This window comes from Saccopteryx leptura, chromosome X, assembly GCF_036850995.1.
Source record: "Saccopteryx leptura isolate mSacLep1 chromosome X, mSacLep1_pri_phased_curated, whole genome shotgun sequence".
Lineage (NCBI taxonomy): Eukaryota > Metazoa > Chordata > Mammalia > Chiroptera > Emballonuridae > Saccopteryx > Saccopteryx leptura.
In genome coordinates this window covers 102,563,921-102,583,436 of record NC_089516.1, presented here as the reverse complement: position 1 = coordinate 102,583,436, position 19,516 = coordinate 102,563,921, and the positions used below count along the sequence as shown (strand labels likewise).

The 19,516-nt window shown below is 36.2% G+C and overlaps 2 protein-coding genes across 2 annotated transcripts in view; one reads left to right on the top strand and one right to left on the bottom strand.

The window, feature by feature from the left end:
• TRPC5 (transient receptor potential cation channel subfamily C member 5) overlaps positions 1-19,516 on the top strand; it is a 352,945-nt gene that overhangs the window by 231,477 nt on the left and 101,952 nt on the right. The window lies entirely within an intron of this gene.
• TRPC5OS (TRPC5 opposite strand) lies at positions 2,781-3,113 on the bottom strand. The gene has a single exon (XM_066356461.1). It carries the CDS (start codon positions 3,111-3,113, stop codon positions 2,781-2,783), a length of 333 nt encoding a protein of 110 aa, XP_066212558.1.

The window sequence follows — 19,516 nt, the reverse complement described above, 5'->3', positions numbered from 1 at the left end:
TATTAGTTAAAATCTTTTAAAAACCATAACAATAAGATGATGTGATTCAGTAGCTAATAAGGGTTATATTTAATTATAATCTAATAACTGGCAGTAATCATCACACATAAGTATGCAATTATGTAATCACAACTTCCCATACACTTTAGCCAAAACACACAGGATGAAGACTTGTGCTTCCTAATTCACTGCTATCTGCCAACATATCTCTCTTGGTTGAAGATCTGTGCTTCCAAATTCATTACCATCTACCAGACTATCTCCCTTGGTTTTCATACCTTTAAGTTTGTCTCAGGATGATTAGCCTGTCTCCCTCTCTATCCCTCCATGCAATATAACAACTGGCTTTAGTGTTGGTCTCAAGATCCAGAAATGGAAGGAGACTTGACTTGGGTGGTGAACACACAATACAGCATACAGATGAGGCATTACAGAATTGTACACCTGAAGCTCATAAAATTTCATTAACCAATGTCATTCTAATAAATTTAATATATATATTTTTAAATCCAGATAAGGGCTAGTTTGGATTCTCCTGGAGAAGAGATGTAGGATTCCAATTAGAGGCATCCAATCTGTAAGCTGCCAAGTTAGTTAATATAACTCCTTCTAATCGAGCTTTTAAGTGCATGACTTGTGTCAACTGACGGCAAACTATTTCTATCAGTAACAACAACTTAGGGTTTTCTAATTTGCATATGACAAAAACAAGGCTAGGTTCATAAACCTGCTTAGGAACTAACTCTATGTCATCAATATCCACCATAAACAGCTGCATAACTGTTAGCATCTTACTGCTTTTCTTGTCTCTCCTGAAAATACCTTTCCTACCAGCTTATTCCTATTTTCTTATTTCTTATGCTTATTTCTTATCAATATTGATTCTATTTCTAATTATGTTTCAAAGAACAAACATACTTAATACAAATATCATTGCTTAGAGTAAAGTTATATCTTAACAATTTTTAAACACATAAAATCACACAGTTAAAGCAAATATTATCTATTCCTAAAGTATCATTATAGTACAATCTTTCCAGGTGACCCACTTAGCCAAGCAGCTAGCCAGCCAGCTCCACATAGGTGTGTGGCTTTTGTGCTTTGATACCTAAGGGTCCTGTTGAACATTTGCTGTTTTATAGCCTAGTTCAAGCTTTATCTTGTTTCAAGGTCTAGAATAGTCTCACAGATTACTTTTGGTTTGTAAGTGATGACTTGCTTGAGTTAGCATGGTTGCTTATGTTCTCTCATTAATACTGAAAGTTTTAACAAGTTCACACTAATTTGTTTTAGAATTGTATAAAGTCCAGATTCTAGAATTCTATTATAGTAGGAGAAATAGCTACCCTTCAGTATCTATATTAGAGGAGCACCAGATCTGTTTACAGTTAAACTGTTCATCAAATAGAATTTGTAGCAGATTTACAGGTTTCCTCAGATATGTTTCCTGATCTTGCCCAAATATTTATGCTTTGAGTTTTATTTTGACACAAAATACCATTTTGTCTAATGGTACACTTTTATATCTTTACATAGTTGTTGCCCATGACATAGGTAGGATGCAAAAGCCTTTCTCAAGAAAGGAGGACTACAGTGTACATGGGTTTGTCTGAATGGTAGATATTCTTCCAACTAGAAGTGAGGATACTGTAAGGCATGGAATTAGTATGATCACTGAACTTCCCACACATTTATTTGGCCCCTCTTGGTTTTGACACAGGGGTCCTCTAACTAGTGCATTTTCCTTCTCTGGTATCTGTAGAATTATTGTGGCTAAATACCAGTCCATATCTTTTTTAAACTCATATTTTCCTACCTCCTGATAGTTAAAATTTCTCTAACAAGGCTGCAGCAGGTTCACTATAATAATCAATAAGCTAGTCTTTATAAATTTAGCAATATTCAAGAAGATATACTTTATGCACTACTATTTATAGACTATAAGTATTTGACTTTGCATTGGTGAATAGTCCTTGTAGGGCTTTATCTCATCCTTCTAGTACTAGTACTTCTTTCTTGTTATTTGGTATAATTTGCCATTTCCATTTGGGGAATATTGCAGAGTAGTTGCAATGTGGGTCAGCATTCGAGGAAACAGTCCTGCATTGCAACCTCTTGGCGTCAGCTTTTTCAGAGGTTTCTCTCCTGTAGAAGTTATCTGAAAGCCTTTCTGCAGTTTTATTATCTGGTACATGCTGATTTTTCAGAGTATTTCTTCTAGTCTGCTATAGACTCCACTGGTTGACACACTTTCTTAAAGGCCTATTACAGAGGCCTTTTAAAGGAAGAAGTTATATCTTCTTAAGTAAAAGTGTTCCAATATTGTCCTGTTAATGTGAATATATTCACTCTAATACCATCGTGCTGAGTTATTCCCCTTTCAGTTTCCATTCATTGTAGAGCTTTGAAACTGGGTCTCAAGATGTGATAGAGTTCATCAGGTCTTCACTCCACTGTTAGATAAGAAGTTTATTCTCTTTGTTATTGTTTGTGCCTGTTATCAGGAATCCTAGCAGGAGAACAGGTATATGTAAAGAAAGAACCATAAAGCTAAATTCAGAGTTTTTAAAATAAATTTGTAAGATGAAGAAAGTGACCAGTCTCTTCTGGAACTAAATCAATTATTACATGCTCTATAAGGTACTAACTAGTAAGGAAATTGTGCAGAATTAGGAGAAATTTATACTTCTAACATTTTATAAGAATCAGAAAATATTTGAAACAGAAAAAGGAAAATATTAGAAACAGAAAAGCAATCAGTTCTTATATGCTGGTGGGTCTCATCCATTTTTTAAGTCATCGTTTATATCCAAGAGTGCATCTTCACATAAGTTTTCCATGTCTGACATAGCTTGATCTACATCAAACATTAGGTTTTCATCTTCTCTTGGTGCAAGTATTGATTCTAAATCTGAGAAATTAGCGAGGTCTGGTAATGAAGATTCCTCGGAAAGAGGTGGCTCTGCTGCTGTCTGCTCTACTACATTATTTTGCTCTACAGGAGGAGCTTGTTCTTGTGATATCAGTCGTAAAATCTCTTCAGCTATTCTTATTAGTTGGGCTACACAATCAACAATTCCACTAACTAGTACAGGGATTGGCACAGCTTCCATGTCTGAATGTTCTCTTCTGAAGATAAAAGTTGGTGAACCTCTCACAATATTACTTGTGGTACTCTTATTGGTACTGGTAGTGAACTGTTATTGTAATGATCATCTGGCAGACTGTCACAGCTCAGAGAAGACAGCAAAGCAGATCTAATAATAGAAAAATAAACAAACATAAACATTAGTACCCTTGAGCCTTTAGGCATCCCACACGTTCACAGGTTCTGGCTATAGGATAAGATTGAAAGGGTATCCCTAGCTATTGCTCTTCTTTATGTGATGACCTTATAAGGATCTACTACTCATACTCTCTTTTAAACATTTCATGGTATTTATCTCTTCTTAGGTAATTTAAGAACAAAGTGAGCATAGGTAGTTTGTCTATCTTTCTTGAATATCTCTATTGAGGAAGATATATTCACTCAATCTTTCAGTTAATTCTGTCTTTATTAGCAAATTTGCTCCAATGCCATTTATATCTGGTAGTGCTAAATTCTTTCTGTGTTATATTAATCCATTAATTAAAGTTTCCAATTGCCTCTACAGCCTAGGAAATACAGTGGTGCCTTGACACATGAGCACTTTAAATCACCAGCAATTTGAGAGATGAGCTATCACTGGCAGGATTTTTTGCTTTAAGTCACGAGTGAATATTTGAATCATGAGCTTCCACCACCCTCTACTAGATGGCCTGCCAAAAGTCCTGAAAGGGAGGAAGAAACAAACTTCTATGGAAAGGTTTTTGTTGAAACAGCCTCTAAGAGAAAGCAAGGAAAGTGTGGTGAAAAAAACAAGTCAGTGAAGAAAATGATGATGATTAAGCAAAGTAAAAAAATAGCAATTAAGTTTAGCAATAAAGTTACATATCATACATAGTGTGTAAGTTAAATTTTGCAATTAAATGAAGGGTTTAAGTGTGTAGAGAGTAAGTTATGTTAAGTGGTAGCACACGAAATGAAAACCTCCTCCACCAGCATCTTTGCCTGACCTTGAAGGTAGACAGACTTCATAAACCAGTTTATTTCATTACATTCTCTCTTATTAATTTATATATATACAGTGGTACCTTGAGATACGAATTTAATTAGTTCTGTAACCAAGCTCATAAGTCAGTCAACTTGTATATCAAACTGCCGATACTGGAACCATGCGCCAATGCGCCAACTAGCGGCAGCTTCCCGAATCATGACTCCTATCTCGGAATTTCGCTTGGATCTCTAACAAAAATACAGACCGAGTCGCAGCTCATATCTTAAAAAAACTTGTATGTTGGTCTGTTCATATCTCAAAATACCACTGTGTGTCTCTGTGTGTGTGTATTTGTTATTTATAATGCACATTTTCTTATTTAAAAGCATGTAAAACAAAAAATTAGAGTGGTTTTTGGGGCCTGGAATGGATTAATTGCATTCCCATTCATTTAAATGGGGAAATTCTATTTGACACATGAGCATATTGAGTCATGAGCTTGGTCATGAAACTAATTAAACTCATGTGTCAAGGTACTACTGTATATGGTAAATGAAAGTCCCACATTCTCTGTCTTTTGCAAATTCTGGACTTCTGTTATAAAATTAGCTCATTGGTCTTTTCCTATTTCTCTATCTGGCATATAGTTCCTCTAACTTTGTCTCAAAGCCATGGTCATACTATTCTCATTGCAATGTCTCGTGTGTCTTGCAAACCTTCTTTCTGAATGTTTATGGTTCTTTAAAGCAATATTCTTTGATTAAAAATCTAAGAATTGACCCAATATAATCTACCTGTCACATCTGTCTGGTTTATCAACCCCATTTCCACTAAAAACGAGTTATATCTAAAAAACAAATAAGTCACAGAGATGTAATGTCTGTGGAAATAACATGGGGAAAATAGTCAATATTATCATAATAGGTTTGCAATGGTGACAGATGGTTACTAGACTTATTGTGGTAATCACATCATAAGGAATATATATTTACCAAATCACTATATTGTATACCTGAAACTAATATAGTATCATAGGTCAACTATACTTAAAAAATAGTTTATTGAAGATTTGAGTTTTTAGTGATTTGACCTATCTTACATTGCTTTACTTGCCTGCTTTTTGTTTTTTCACTCTTTCTTGTCTGCTTATCTAGTATATTATGGCCATATGTCCTGAGGTTTCATGTGCCAATTCTGCAGACTTAAATTTAACTGACAAGATAACAGAGTTGGGCCTTGGAGTCCCTAAGACTGCAGAGTCTACATTAGTTTTGGGGTATCCAGTTGTCTCCTCCTAAGTAGATTACTCTGTCTTTTCATTCTGATGAGCCGGTACATATCTTATATGAACTGCTAAGTTACTTTCATTGGTTTATTTTCACATCTCACTTTATGAGTTTGCTCTTCCTGCTATAGTCCAATCTATAGTTTTACATTACAGCATATGTTTTCAGTCCATGACTGATCAGTGTAGCTATATACCTTTGACTAATTGTTTTCTTGGGCATACATACATATTACAGTTCTAACCACCAGTACTACAAATTAGGCTGGTTTTTTATCCTCTCCAGGCTCAGTCAACTTTTTCTAATGGAGAGTATTAGAAAGCAGTTATCCATCTCACTTTTTTTAGGATAATGCCAAATCCAGTATTGCCCTGTTTCCAGCCATTCTGACCAGAGTAATGCCCAGCTAACTGTACTTCTTAGACCTTTACTGGAGTACAGCAAGTCATTAGTCAGATGGTCTGTGATTTTCACATGGAACTTGCTCCAGAGGGCCTAGTTTGACCCACTCAGTTATAAGTTTCTTTTAACTCAAAGAATCTCTGTTTTTTTCAATTTTATTAAATTTATTTGGGTGACATTGGTTAATAAAATTATGCAGGTTTCAGGTGCACAGTTCTACAAAACAGCATCTGTACACTGTATTGTGTGTTCACCACCCCAAGTCAAGTCTCCTTCCATCACCATCTATTTCCCCCTCTACCCTTTCCCACCTCTCCCCACCTCTTTTCTTCCTGCAATCTCCACACCGTTGTCTGTGTCTATAAGTTTTTTTTCTTTGCTTAATCCCTTCACCTTTTCCCCAGTTCCCCAACCCCTATCCCCTCTGACAGCTGTCAGTCCATTCTCTGCATCTATGAGTCTGTTTCTATTGTATTTAATTATGTTCTTGATTAGAGGAAAACACAGTCTAATAGAAAAAAAATGAAAAAAAAATCATGCAAGAAATTTGGCATTAATGTAAAATCGAATCAGCTCATCAGAAGGGAAAACCAGAAGAAAGGTATTATTAAATTTTACTAGAAAGTACCATCACATTTTTCAAAGAAAACAGTAACCTACTATGTTGTCCATAGTCCAAGGCCATGAGAAGATGATAGAAACACACTCACACAAAACCTATTTAACTTCTGGCTTCCCTTTCACCCAGTCTTGTCTTAGCTTCTCTACCTCACTCCAGTTCTCTTTCATTTTTTCTCTTGGTGTATATACCTCCATTTCTATACCTATGTTTTTCATTCTATGTCACTTTCTCTCTGTCTCTATCTTCCACTACCTCCTCTCATCTTTTTTTTTTTTTTCTATCTCTCTCTAAACTGGGGAAAATTTAGAAATAAATTATATTCCATTTATCAAATTGGTATTTTATTTATACACTCACATTACACAATCTAAACATAAAAAACAGAGGTAGAACATTTCATATTTTATAAAGACAAATGTAGTTACTTATTACTTATGCAACCTTTGATTTACTTCTTCACTTGGTAACCTTTGATGGGAAAAATTTCGTGACCTAGCCTTAACCCAGATAGCTATTGTGTTAGCTAATCCACAAGTCTTATCTTCAAAGCATCCTAGGAGCTGGGAGTTGCGGGAAGGGTGAGAAAGACATTGAGAAACTGCTAAATATTGCAGTTCTAAGGAAGAGTAACAGTATAGAATCATCTTATTCCAATTATAATTTTCAAAGCAACCAATTTGTCATACCTTAGTTTGCCTAAAGGGGTATTTTGTATTATTTGCACCCAGCCCCAAATCACGTTAAGGGCCTTTTAATTAATTAGCTGTTCCCTCTGCCTGAGATCCTTTTCCCCCAGGGGAAAAAAAAGAAACCAGCTTCTTCTCATTCTGGTCTCAGTTTAAATATTACCTCTTCAGATTTTTTTATCCTCCAACCTGAAAAAGGCCCTTAATTAATGCTTTCTCATTATGCATACAGTGTATTTTTGTATTATGGCACCTACAATTACCTCATATTTTCTTGTTTATTTATTTGTTTTTCTGTCTCCTACCCCACCACCATATACATACAGACTAAAATACAAGTGTCATTGGATTAGAAGCTTACCTGTTTTGTTTTTCTCTGTATTCTCAAAAGCACAGAAGAAAGCCTACCATACAGTAGGTAATCACTAAGTGTTGCTGAATAAAGGAAGGAAAGAAAGGAGAGAACAAGGAACAAATTTTAGCTTTTAATTAGTAAATATTATCAAGTTTCAACCATGCATGGGGAGAGCAGGAGGTACAAAGATAAACCAATTCATTAAAACACACAGTTAATAAAATGAGCAAGTAATTCACAGAAAGAGAAAATAGTCACAAAACAGATATGTAATAAAGAAATTGTACCCAGAATCTATCAAGAGCTCCTACAACTCAAAAATAAAGACCAACAAACCAGTTCTTAAAATGGCCAAAATATTTGAACAAACATTTAAAAAGGGAAGAAAAATAAATACAGGCATACCTCATTTTATTATTTCAATTTATTGTGCTTCACAGATAGTGTGTTTTTTACAAACTGAAAGTTTGTGGAAACCCTGGATCGAGCAAGTCATTTCCTCAACAGCATTTGCTCACTTTGTGTTTCTATATCATATTTCAAACTTTTTCATCAGTATTATTTTTGTTATGGTGATCAAGTCAGTGATATTCGAGAAATCGTTTGTGAAAAGAAGAGTCAATCAATGTGGCAAACTTTTAACTGATGAGGCAAATACCACTATTGTCTTATTTTAAGAAATTGCCACAGCCACCCCAACCTTCAGCAACCACCATCCTGATCAGTCAGTAGCTATCAACATCAATGCAAGACCCTCCACCAGCCAAAAAGTTTACAACTTGCTGATGGCTCAGATGACAGTAGCATTTTTAGAAATAAAGCATTTTTAATTAAGGTATGTACATTATTTTTTTAAAACATAATACTACTGCACACTTAACAGGCCACAGTATAGTGGAACATAACTTTCATATGCATTGAAAAACCGAAAAATATTGTGTGACTTGCTTTATTGTGATATTTATTTTATTGTGGTAGTCTGGAATTGAACCTGTAATACTTCTGAGGTATGCCTATAGCTAATAAGCACATGAAAATACATTCAATGTCAATAATCATCATGAAATGCAAATTACCATCACAATAAGAAACCACAGCACACTCACTATACTGGCTAAAATTAGAGATTTATGATATCAAATGTTGTCAGATATGTAGAGCAACCAGAATTCTCACATATTGCTGGTAGGAGTATAAAATGGTACAACCTTTTTGAAAACATCTGGCAGTTTTTTTCCTAAAACTAAGCAAGCAACTATGTAGTCCCAGCAATTCCACTCCAAGATATTTACCCAAGAAATGGAAGTTTACAAAAAGACTTCTGCAAAAATGGTCACAGCAGCATTATGTATAATACCCCTCTCTCCACAAAAAAAGTGGAAAGAGCCCAAGTGTCAATCAAAAGGAGAATGGATAAAATGATAAACATACTGGTATATTCATAAAATGTGATACTAATATTCAATAAAAAGAAAACCACTAGGGGCCCTGGCCGGTTGGCTCAGTGGTAGAGCGTCGGCCTGGCGTGCAGGAGTCCCGGGTTTGATTCCTGGCCAGGGCACAGAAGAGAAGCGCCCATCTGCTTCTCCACCCCTCCCCCTCTCCTTCCTCTCTGTCTCTCTCTTCCCCTTCTGCAGCTAAGGCTCCACTGGAGCAAAGCTGGCCCGGACACTGAGGATGCCGCCATGGCCTCTGACTCAGGTGCTAAAAAATGGCTCTGGTTGCAATAGAGCAACGCTCCAGGTGGGCAGAGCATCGCCCCCTGGTAGCCATGCTGAGTGGATCCTGGTCGGGTACATACGGGAGTCTTTCTCTCTGTCTCCTTGCTTCTCATTTCAGAAAAATGCAAAGAAGGAAGGAAGGAAGGAAGGAAGGAAAGGAAGGAAAAGAAGGAAAGGAAGGAAAGGAAGGAAGGGAAGGAAGGGAAAGAAAGGAAAGAAAGAAAAGAAAGAAAGCCACTACTGATAGGGACAACACATGGACGGATATGAAAAACATTATACTTATAGAAAAAAAAAGCCACAAAAGAAGAATGCATACTGTATGATTTCATTCATATGTAATTCCATGAAATGTAAAATGATCTACAGCAGAAAGAGTCAGAATAGCGGCTATATCTGGAGGACTGGGAATTGACTGAGAAGAGGTGTAAGAGAACTCTCTGGGGTGATGGTAATGATCATGTTTTAGACTGAGTTTTAGGTTACACAAGAGTATTCACTTGTCAAAACTCACAGAATGAAAAAAAAAACTCATAAAATGGTACACTTAAGATTTGTGCATCTCACTGTATGTAAATTTTCCTCCCCACAAAAGTATCCAAGCATAATCCCCAGCCTCAAAAACTATATCAAATGAGATGACATACCCATAAGTAATTATATTAATAAATGCTCATATTTATGGAAGACTTATTATGTTTTAAGCACTGTGAAACACATTTTTCTTATATTAGTACAGTACATTTAATCCTCACAATTAACACAATGAAGTTACACATGAAAAAATTTGAGGATCAGTGAAATTAAGCAACGTGCCCATAAGTCAAATAAGTAAGGTTGTAGAACTGGAAATCAGTCCAGGTCTGACTCCTCAGGTCCTTTGCCAGAGGCACAAAATCAGGTACCTACAGGAGCAAAATTTTCCTTATTTGAACCAAAGATGACATCTCATTCGAAGCAGGAATAGAACTGAGAATGTTCATCTGATTTGCTATCCTTGAGATCTGGCTGAACTCCAAATTCTTAGGACAGTGAGTTCTATGGCAGAGTGATGGAGACAGTCTGATCAGTCCCCTCAGGGATCTATAGATATCATTTGTGACTGCAATGTTGTGTCCATTTTATCTGTCCTTACTCTTACCTACTGAATTGGCCCAAACACTCAGAAATTACTTACCTGTGATAGAACCGGGATGGACAGACCGGGGTGGATGGACCCGAGAGGGTCAAGGTGCTGCCTAGCAAACGTCTTCAGGACTTCCGCTTTCAACTCGAATACGGATGATCCTGCCAAGACTGAAAAAAAGAACAATAAAGAAGGATAAACTGCAAGTTTGATAGGTTTAAAGATATCCGCGATCTTTGGAAACAAAGACAAGCTGAACTAAACCTTCAGAGAACTAAGAGTCCTTCGAACTAAAACTACCGGCAACTAAGAGTCCTTCTGAAGTGATCTGAAGATCATGAGGCGATTACAAATCCAGGCACAAATTGAAGGTGAGGTTTCTCCCCGAAGGCAAAGAGACTCTACTAAGGAAAAAGAGAAATCCGCATAAAGTTTGAGACTAGCATTCTGGATTGGAAATTTGAGAATCCTGAAAAACCGAGATTCTTTCCCTTACCTGAGGCGTGCTGTGCTGAGTTCTAGGCTGGCGCCTAAGAGCTATCCGCTCAGTAAAATGTACTAAACGAAGTCCCGCGATACTTCAGAGATAAGTAGTGGGAGGAGAACTGAGGTAAACGCACTGCCGCACTCTACCTCACACATGGGGGAGGAGGGGATATATTCGGTGGGTCACGTGAATCTATGTAACCACAATAAATTAAAATCAATAAAATTTTTTTAAAAATGTTACCTAGTACCTGGCCTGGTGGCACAGGGGATAAAACAGCAGCGTCCAGGTGCGCTGAAGTCCCAGGAAGTTTTGAGAGGTCCTGGGATGTCGCGAGAGGTGGGAGATCGCGTGAGGTTGCAGGAGGTCACGGGAGGTCATGGGAGGTCACGGGTTCAATTTCTAGTCAGGGCACTAGAAGTAGCAATCAGTGAGTACAAAATTAAGTGGAACAATGAGTTGATGATTCTCTCTTGCTCTCTTTCAAGTCAATGGAATTTTTTTTTTAATTTTACCTAGATTTTGAAATTGGGAGGACCTGGGGTGGCTAATAAATTGAAAAGCTCAGAGAAGGTAAAGGGATTAGTGAAATTATATATACATAACACAGAGATATACATAACAGGACAGCAAGTCCTAGAGGGAAGGAGGGAGGGAGTTAGGGGGAGGGGGGCAGAGGGGGTATAAAAAGTGACACAGGGGTAGAGGATGAGGCAGTTATATTCAGTGTGATACTTGAATCCATGTAAACACAATAAATTAAAATTAATAAAAATTTTTAAAAAGTTAAAAAGCTCAAAACCATTCCCAAAGGAGCCCTGGCCAGCTAGACCAGTTGGTTAGACTGTCCTCCTAACTGGGTACATACAAGGAGCAACCAATGAATGCATATATAAGTGGAACAATAAATCAGTGTTTCTCTCTCTCTCTCTCTCTCTCTCTTCTCTCTCTCTCTCCTCTCCTCTCATCTCCTTTCTCTCCCTCTCTAAAAAAATCAATCAATAAAAAATTTTAAAATAATAAAAGTATAAGAACCATCCCCAAAGGGCACTTTGGACAAAGTTATTCTAAAACTCTTAGATGTATGAAGAGCTTAGAATAGCCAAAACATCTTGAAGAAGGCCAAAATTGGAGGACATTTACAATTATATATTAAGGTTAACTCTACAGCTACAGTAATTATGACAACATGGCAGTGGTACAAGAACAAGCAAATAAATCAATGGAACCATGACAACTCACACCAGATACAAAAGTAATAATAATAAGTTGAAATGGATCATAGAACTGAATATGAAAAGTAAACCATTAAATCTTTTAGACCATATCATGGGCAAATATCTTATTACATTTAGTAGGCAAATATTTCTTATTTGATACAAAAAAGAATTAGCTGTGAAAGAAGGTTGATAAATTGGATTTCATTAAAATTAAGAACTCCCATTTATCAAGAGATAACTTAAGAGGCTGAAAGTTCTCATGGACTGGGAGAAAATATTCACAATACATACATCCAACACAAAACTTGTATCCAGTATATAGATTTTTTTTCTTTTCTTTTTTTTTTTTTTTTTTTTTTTTTTTCGTGACAGAGACAGAGAGAGAAACAGAGAAGGACATACAGGCAGGAAGAGAGAGAGATGAGAATCATCAATTCTTCCCTGCGGCACCTTAGTTGTTCTTTGATTACTTTCCCATATGTGCCTTGACTGGGGGGCTACAGCAGACCTAGTGACCTCTTGCTCAAGCCAGTGACCTTGGGCTCAAGCTGGTGAGCCTTGCTCGAACTAGATGAGCCCGCACTCAAGCCGGCAACCTCGGGGTTTTGAACCTGGGTCCTCTGTGTTCCATTTCGATGCTCTATCTACTACACCACCATCTGGTCAGGCTAGATATATTTTTAAACTCCTTCAAATCAACAAGAAAAAAGACAAACTATCCAATTTTAAAAAGTAAGAGAAAAAAAATGGCACTTTACAGAAGAGAATATCTAAATGACCTAACAGCATATGAATAGGTTTTCATTATTATTACTTATGAGTAAAATGCAAATTAAAACTACAGTGAAACACACAAAACCACACCAGAATAGCTAAAATTGAAAAAAGAAAAACTGACAATACCAAGCACTGAGAAGAACATGGAGAGCAACTGGAAATCTCATACATGGTTGGTGAAAATGCTAACTGGTACAATTACTTTGGAAAACTGTTTTACAGTGTCTGCTGAAACTAAACATAATTTTATTGCACGACTCTGCAATTCTACTTCTAAGTCTGTAACCAAAATAAGAGTGCAAATGTCCACAAAAGTACATGTATAAGAATGTTGAAAAATAAAACAGATACATTAAAGTGTATATCATATGATTTTATTTATGTGAGTGAGATTTAAGAACAAATGAATCTGTAGAACAGAAGTGAGTTCAGTGGTTACCTCTAAGTGGGGATTGCTAGAAACGTTCCATGTCTTGATATGATTATATATCCTAAAAAAGCATCCAACTATACTCTTTATAATTTGTACACTTCACCATATGTACTGTATAGTCTCAAAAAATATTTTATTTTAAATATTGAGTCTCCTTCCTATAAAACCAGTAAGGACAGTGAGACAGTGATAAGAGTCTTTCCAGGGTTGAACAAGCCAGTCATCACAGCCAATGAGATTGGAATAAAGTCTGAAGGTAAAGAGAAGGGTCCCTTTGGCCCCTGTAGCTCTCTACTTCTTGGTAGTACTAAGTAGAGCAAGAGGTCCTTATAGTAGTACATTGAGGCAAGATGAGATAACCGACATCTTACAAGTAACTTAGAAAGATAGCTGGGGCAGAGGTCATGCTCTCCATCTAATAACTAGGATCTTTAACATAGATTTTTATTAATCTCACTCATGACATTTTTTTTTCAGGACAAATAATCAAAAGCCACCATTTTTTATTGAATTTATTGAGGTACCATTGGTTCGCAAAACCATACAGATTTCAAGTATACAACTCAATCAAACATTTCCTCTTAGGCCCCACCCCACTTTCCCCTATGTCCAGAGGCGGATTAAGGTCAGTTGAGGCCTGGGCACAGAAGAAAATATTGGGCTCCTTAAAAAAAAAAGAGAGAGAAGGAAAATAAAAATACATGTTAACCATATTTTTATATAAATAAAAATATTATGTACTATTAATGTTAAAACTGCACATATGAAACCAAACTTGGTGTCATTAGAAAAAATTGTAAAGTTGGGGTTTTGCAGGGCCTTTCAGAAGTCAGGCCCAGGGCGTGTGTCCTGTGCACCCACTGTTAAATCCACCCCTTCCGATGGCTATCACCAAACTGTTGTCTGCGTCCATGTGATATATATATATGTTTTTAGGCTAATCCTTTCACCTTCTTTCATCCAGTCCCCCAACCCCTCCTTCACTCTGGCAGCTGTCAATCTGTTCTATGTATCCCTGCTTCTGTTTCTGTTTTGTTCATCAGTTTATTTTGCTCATTAGAGTCCACAGGTAAATGAAATCATATGGTATTTGTCTTTCCCTGGCTGGCTTATTTCATTTATCATAATAATTCCCAGGTCCATCAAGACTATTGTACAATTTCTTTTTTTTTTTAATGGCCACATAGTATTCCATTGTAGAACTGTACCACAGCATTTTTACTCACTCATCTACTGATGGACTCTTGGGCTGTTTATATATCTTAGCTATTGTAAATAACACTGCAATGAACATAAAGGTATATATATATAATAAATTAATTATTATATACATTAAATATATATATATAAATTAATGTTTCAGGATTCTTAAGATATATTCCCAGTAGCATTGCTGGGTCAAAAGGCAGTTCCATTTTTAATTTTTTAAGGAAACGTTATACTGTTTTCCACAATGCATGCACCAGTATGCATACAGATGGCCAATAGAGATATGAAAAAATTCTCAACATCACTAATCATCAGAGCAATGCAAATTAAAACCTCAATGGAATATCACCATTTTTTTTCTTAGCTAACAGTCCTTCCTTGATATTTTGTGGTGCTCATAACTGGCAAACTGGAAATAAGTGTCTAACAGTAGGATGGAAAAGTAGCAAAAGAATCCAAATCCTTTCAGCCTATGTTTATAGTCTATAAGCTTCTCTGCATTAGGCAAGGTAAATTAGTTCATATCCAAAGGGAACAGAGGCAGTTATGTGGAAGAAATTACATTGTGCCTTTGGCAAGTATAGGTGCCAGTTTCTTATTTACAAAGCAGTAGCATTTGGATACATGCATTCAATATAGTCTTTTTAACATTAATTTTTAATTTATTGTGTTGACATAGTTTCAAGTATCTCAATATAACACTCTCTACACACCATGTTGTGCCCCCAATATAGGTATTTTAAAACATCACATTACTTATTGCTTTCCCCACGCCTGAGGAAAACATTAAGAGGTCCTTATCCTCAAAGAGAAAATTTTATAATTTGATATAGCAGGCAGTCTCTGGGGAGCTACAATGAACAAAGCAACAGTATTTACCCTTTAAACTCTTTTTTTTTTAAGCCACAAAACTTCACCTTAAAAAAAATTGTTGCAATAAGACATTTGCCTTTTATAGGATCTGATTTTTAAATCCCCGTGAACCATTTTTAATTATCAATAAAAAAAGGGAATTGTGCAGCTGAGGAGCTAAACATGGCCCCTTCTTGAAAATATATGAAAAATTTAAAACAGAAACTGAAAAAAAGAGGGAGTAGGAAATGTCCTTATGGTCAATTTAAACCAAATTCTACTGAATTTCTTTCCTCCTTCTCCAAATTTGCTTACTGTTTATGCAAGAAACACAGATTCTTACTTACCCTTCAGAAAAACAACCTAGTCACTAGAGAAAAATAACCACTTTTGAAAATATAACTCAGTTATTTTCCTAGACAGACACATAGTTTTCTCAAAATACTATCAAAACATGAGGACAGCCACTCCATCTTGAGTTGTAGAACTTTACACCAGTTTATCTGTGAATCTTGGCTGTTGTGAGAAGCCCACAGGACCCCAGAGAGCCATAAAAGAATTGTAATACTTCCAGAAATATTCTTGGCTTTTAAATATTACCAATGTAAAGGACAGGGTCTAAAATAAGGGAAATAAAAACAGAACTTGAAGGTAACAGTAAAAGGGATTCTATTCCAAAGTTTTTCCTAAAAAAAATTGTTTATTTGTATATTTTCTTTGGAAAAGAGTAAAATTGTGTCAGTGGTTATATAAGGATAGGGTCTGTGTCAAATAAACCTATATTTGAATTTCAACTTACTAGCTGGAAGTTTGCTAAGCTATTCTTTGCCTAAGTGTCCTCAGCTGTAAAATGAAGATAATAACAATTGTGAGAATTTTGTGAGTTAATATATGAGCAAATTTAGAATGGTGCCTGTATATAGTAAGCTCTTAATAAATGCTAGCTAATGTAATTGTTCTGGAGAAATCCCAGGATGAAGATACCAGGGTGTGCCTGGGCATTGACTAGTGATCCCTGGAAGGTAGGAGGGGTAATAGCTGCAGACCATACAAAAACGGGAAGGAAGCAATTAGGTAGGATATTCTTGAGGATTAGTGGATCTTCCTAGCTAAACTCCCTCTTGCCTTTGAAGGACCTGTTCACTCTGGTTCTGAGCCCTGGCAGGCAGAAGGTGACTAGACTTCAGTCTGCTCCTTGACTATTCCTTCAAAACACTACCTGCTGCATAAAGAAAGCTTTCCACTTGGTATTACGGCAATTAATCTTTCAAAGCATTAACTGGCTATGCCTTGGAAACATCTACTTGGAAAGTAATTGGCAAAGTCATTGAGGCAAGATAATGAATGCCATTACCCTGTGTCTAGTACCTCACCTGAAAGAAGATCAGAGGTTGTATATTTCTTCCTTCTGCCTGAAAATGTGTTTATTGCTTATCCACCCAAGGATCAACTTCTGTTTTTAATATGATTCCATAACCTCCTTTGGTAGCTCATCCTAATATTTAACAGTTTCCTTCTTCTGCTAATTATATCCTCAAGTACTTTCACATATATTAATTTATTTAATTCTTATAACAATCCTGTGCAGCAAGAATTATCATTATTTTACAATGAGGAAATGAAGATTCCCCCAAAAATAAGCAACTTGCCAAGATTACTCAGGTGGTTAGTAGCAAAGCAAGAGAAAGAAGCTGATTCTTTTATCTCCACCCTCTGTGCTGTCACTTACTCTGTGGTCTGCCTGTTGCTGCTCCAGGAAGCTTCAAATCACCAGCAGAATAAGGAGCAGTTTGAACATGTCAAAAAAAAAAAAAAACCCCAGCAATATAACCATGGTAGATGGCTTATCAAGTGAATCACAGGCCACAAGTCCCCTTGAAGATAGCCATTTCATTGTCCTCATCAGTACATACAATTGTTCCCAGAGTGTACCTGCAGTTAGAATGCTCTTGTAAAAAAAACCATAAATGAACATGAAAATCACCATAAGGCCATATGCTGATTTATGAATATGAAAAATAAGACAAGAGTACTGGGTCTCTTGTTTTCTAACTTCTCCTTTTTGACCTCTGGGATAGATACAATCAGAATAAATTGGAGGAAATGAGACAGAAAAAAATCTTTCGTAATCTCTTACAAAAATTATTTGCCCTTGAGCATGAATTTGTTCTCTTTCCTCCTGAATATTTCATTCCTCTACATCTCAGGGTTCATAAAGGGCCAAAGATTAGCATCTTAAACATAGATAAATAGAAAATTCCATTGCTTATTTGCTTAGCCCTCAGAAAAGCCCACCAAGGCCATACAACTCTGTCTTTTGTGAGAGCTATCCCAATACCAGACCAGCATGCTGCTCAAGTGGAAGGCTGGATGGAGTTGTCTTCATAGGATTCCTTACAATATTCCTTTTTTTAATATTAGCTAGAAGCAAGTGAATCTCGAGGCAGGTTTACCATATAAAAACAAAATATCTCTTTTATCTCTTGTGACTGGTATTACCAGGTTAAGTATTTCTGTTCTAAAATACACTTTTAATTAAATATAATAGCCACTCCATCTAACTACTCTTCTCAAAGTCACCAGTAACTTCCACACTCCTAAAACAATAGTCAAGTCCCAGTCTTTATCTTACTTGTGCTATAAACAGCAATTGACACAGTTCATCACTTCCCAAGTTCTCTCTTTTTAATCCTATAGTCATTTCCTTAGTGATCTCATATAGGCCGTAAATAACACTTATTAGCAGGTAACTCTTAAATTTACTTAGGTTGGTCAGACCTTTCTTAAAAATCCCACACTTGTTTATCTAGTTGCCTTTACATTGGTTTCTAATATCTAAAACTTAATATATACAAAATTGGATCCTTGGTCTTCCCTACAAAACCTACTGTACTTATAGCCTTCTCCATCTCAGTATATGGCAAATATCTTTCTAACTACTCACGCTTGAGTTTCTCTTTGACACTTTTCTTTTTCCTACAATCTAGTCAACCAACCAGAATATTCTGTTGTCCCTATCTTCAAAATATATCCAAAATCTAATGACAAGTTGTCATTGTGAGACATTATCATTCACCTCTCAACTTCATTATTCCAACAGCTTCCTAACAGGACTCCTTTTGCTTCACTCCAGTCTCTTCTCAACCCAACAGTCAGACTGATTCATTTAAAATGAAAGTCAGATCATGTCTCTCATCTAATGGCTCTGCATTTCCTTCACAGTAAAACAGAGATCCTTCTAATGGCCTACATGACCCTCCATGATATAATCTGCAATTTCATCTTTTACTTCTCTTCCTTTCCCTCTGTTCTAGCCACTCTGATCTCTTTCCTCAAATTCCCCAAGCACACTTCCTCTTTAGTCACTTTGCAATGGCTTTTCCTTTTGCCTGGAATGGTTTATAATACTCAGATATTTGTATGGTTAAATCCCTCACCTGCTTCAAACTCTGTTTATATTTCACCCTCTCATTGAGAGCTCACTAACCACCCTTTAAAAAATTGAACCTCCTCTTCCCATCCTTGCATTTCTGACTTTTTCTTATTCTGCTCTCCTTTTTAAGTTTTCTTAGAACTTACCACATTTTGTACATGTTGTAGAGTTTATCTATTTGTTATGACTGTTTTCTTTCTTATTTATTTTGATTTTCCAATTAAAGTTTACATTCACCATTATTTTCTCTTAGTTTCAGGTGTATAACATGGTGGTTAAACAATCATATACCTTAGAAGTGTGCCCACTGATATTTTAAGTACCTACATGGCACCATACATAGTTAATACAAGATTATTGACAATAATAATTACTGACAACCCTCCTCTCCTCTGGCAACCATCAGTCTGTTCTCAGTGTCTATGAGTCTGTTTCTGTTTTGTTTGTTCATTTACTTCACTCTTTAGGTTTCACATACAAGTGAAATCATGTGGTATTTGTCTTTCTCTGACTGACTTATTTCACTTAGCATAATACCCTCTAATCCATCCATGTTTTTGCAATGGTAAGATTCCAGTCTATTTTATGGACCAGGAGTAGTCCACTGTGTAAATGTACCACAAGTCTTTATCCATTTGTCTACTGATGAGCACTGAAGTTGCTTCCACATCTTGGTTATTAAATAATGTTGCAATGAACATGGGGGTTCACATATTCTTTCAAATTAATGTATTGAGTTTCTTCAGATATATATCCAGAAGTGGAATTATTATGATTAGTCTTTATTTTATGGTTCTCCTCTTTAAAAGGTAAACTCCATGAAGATAGTGA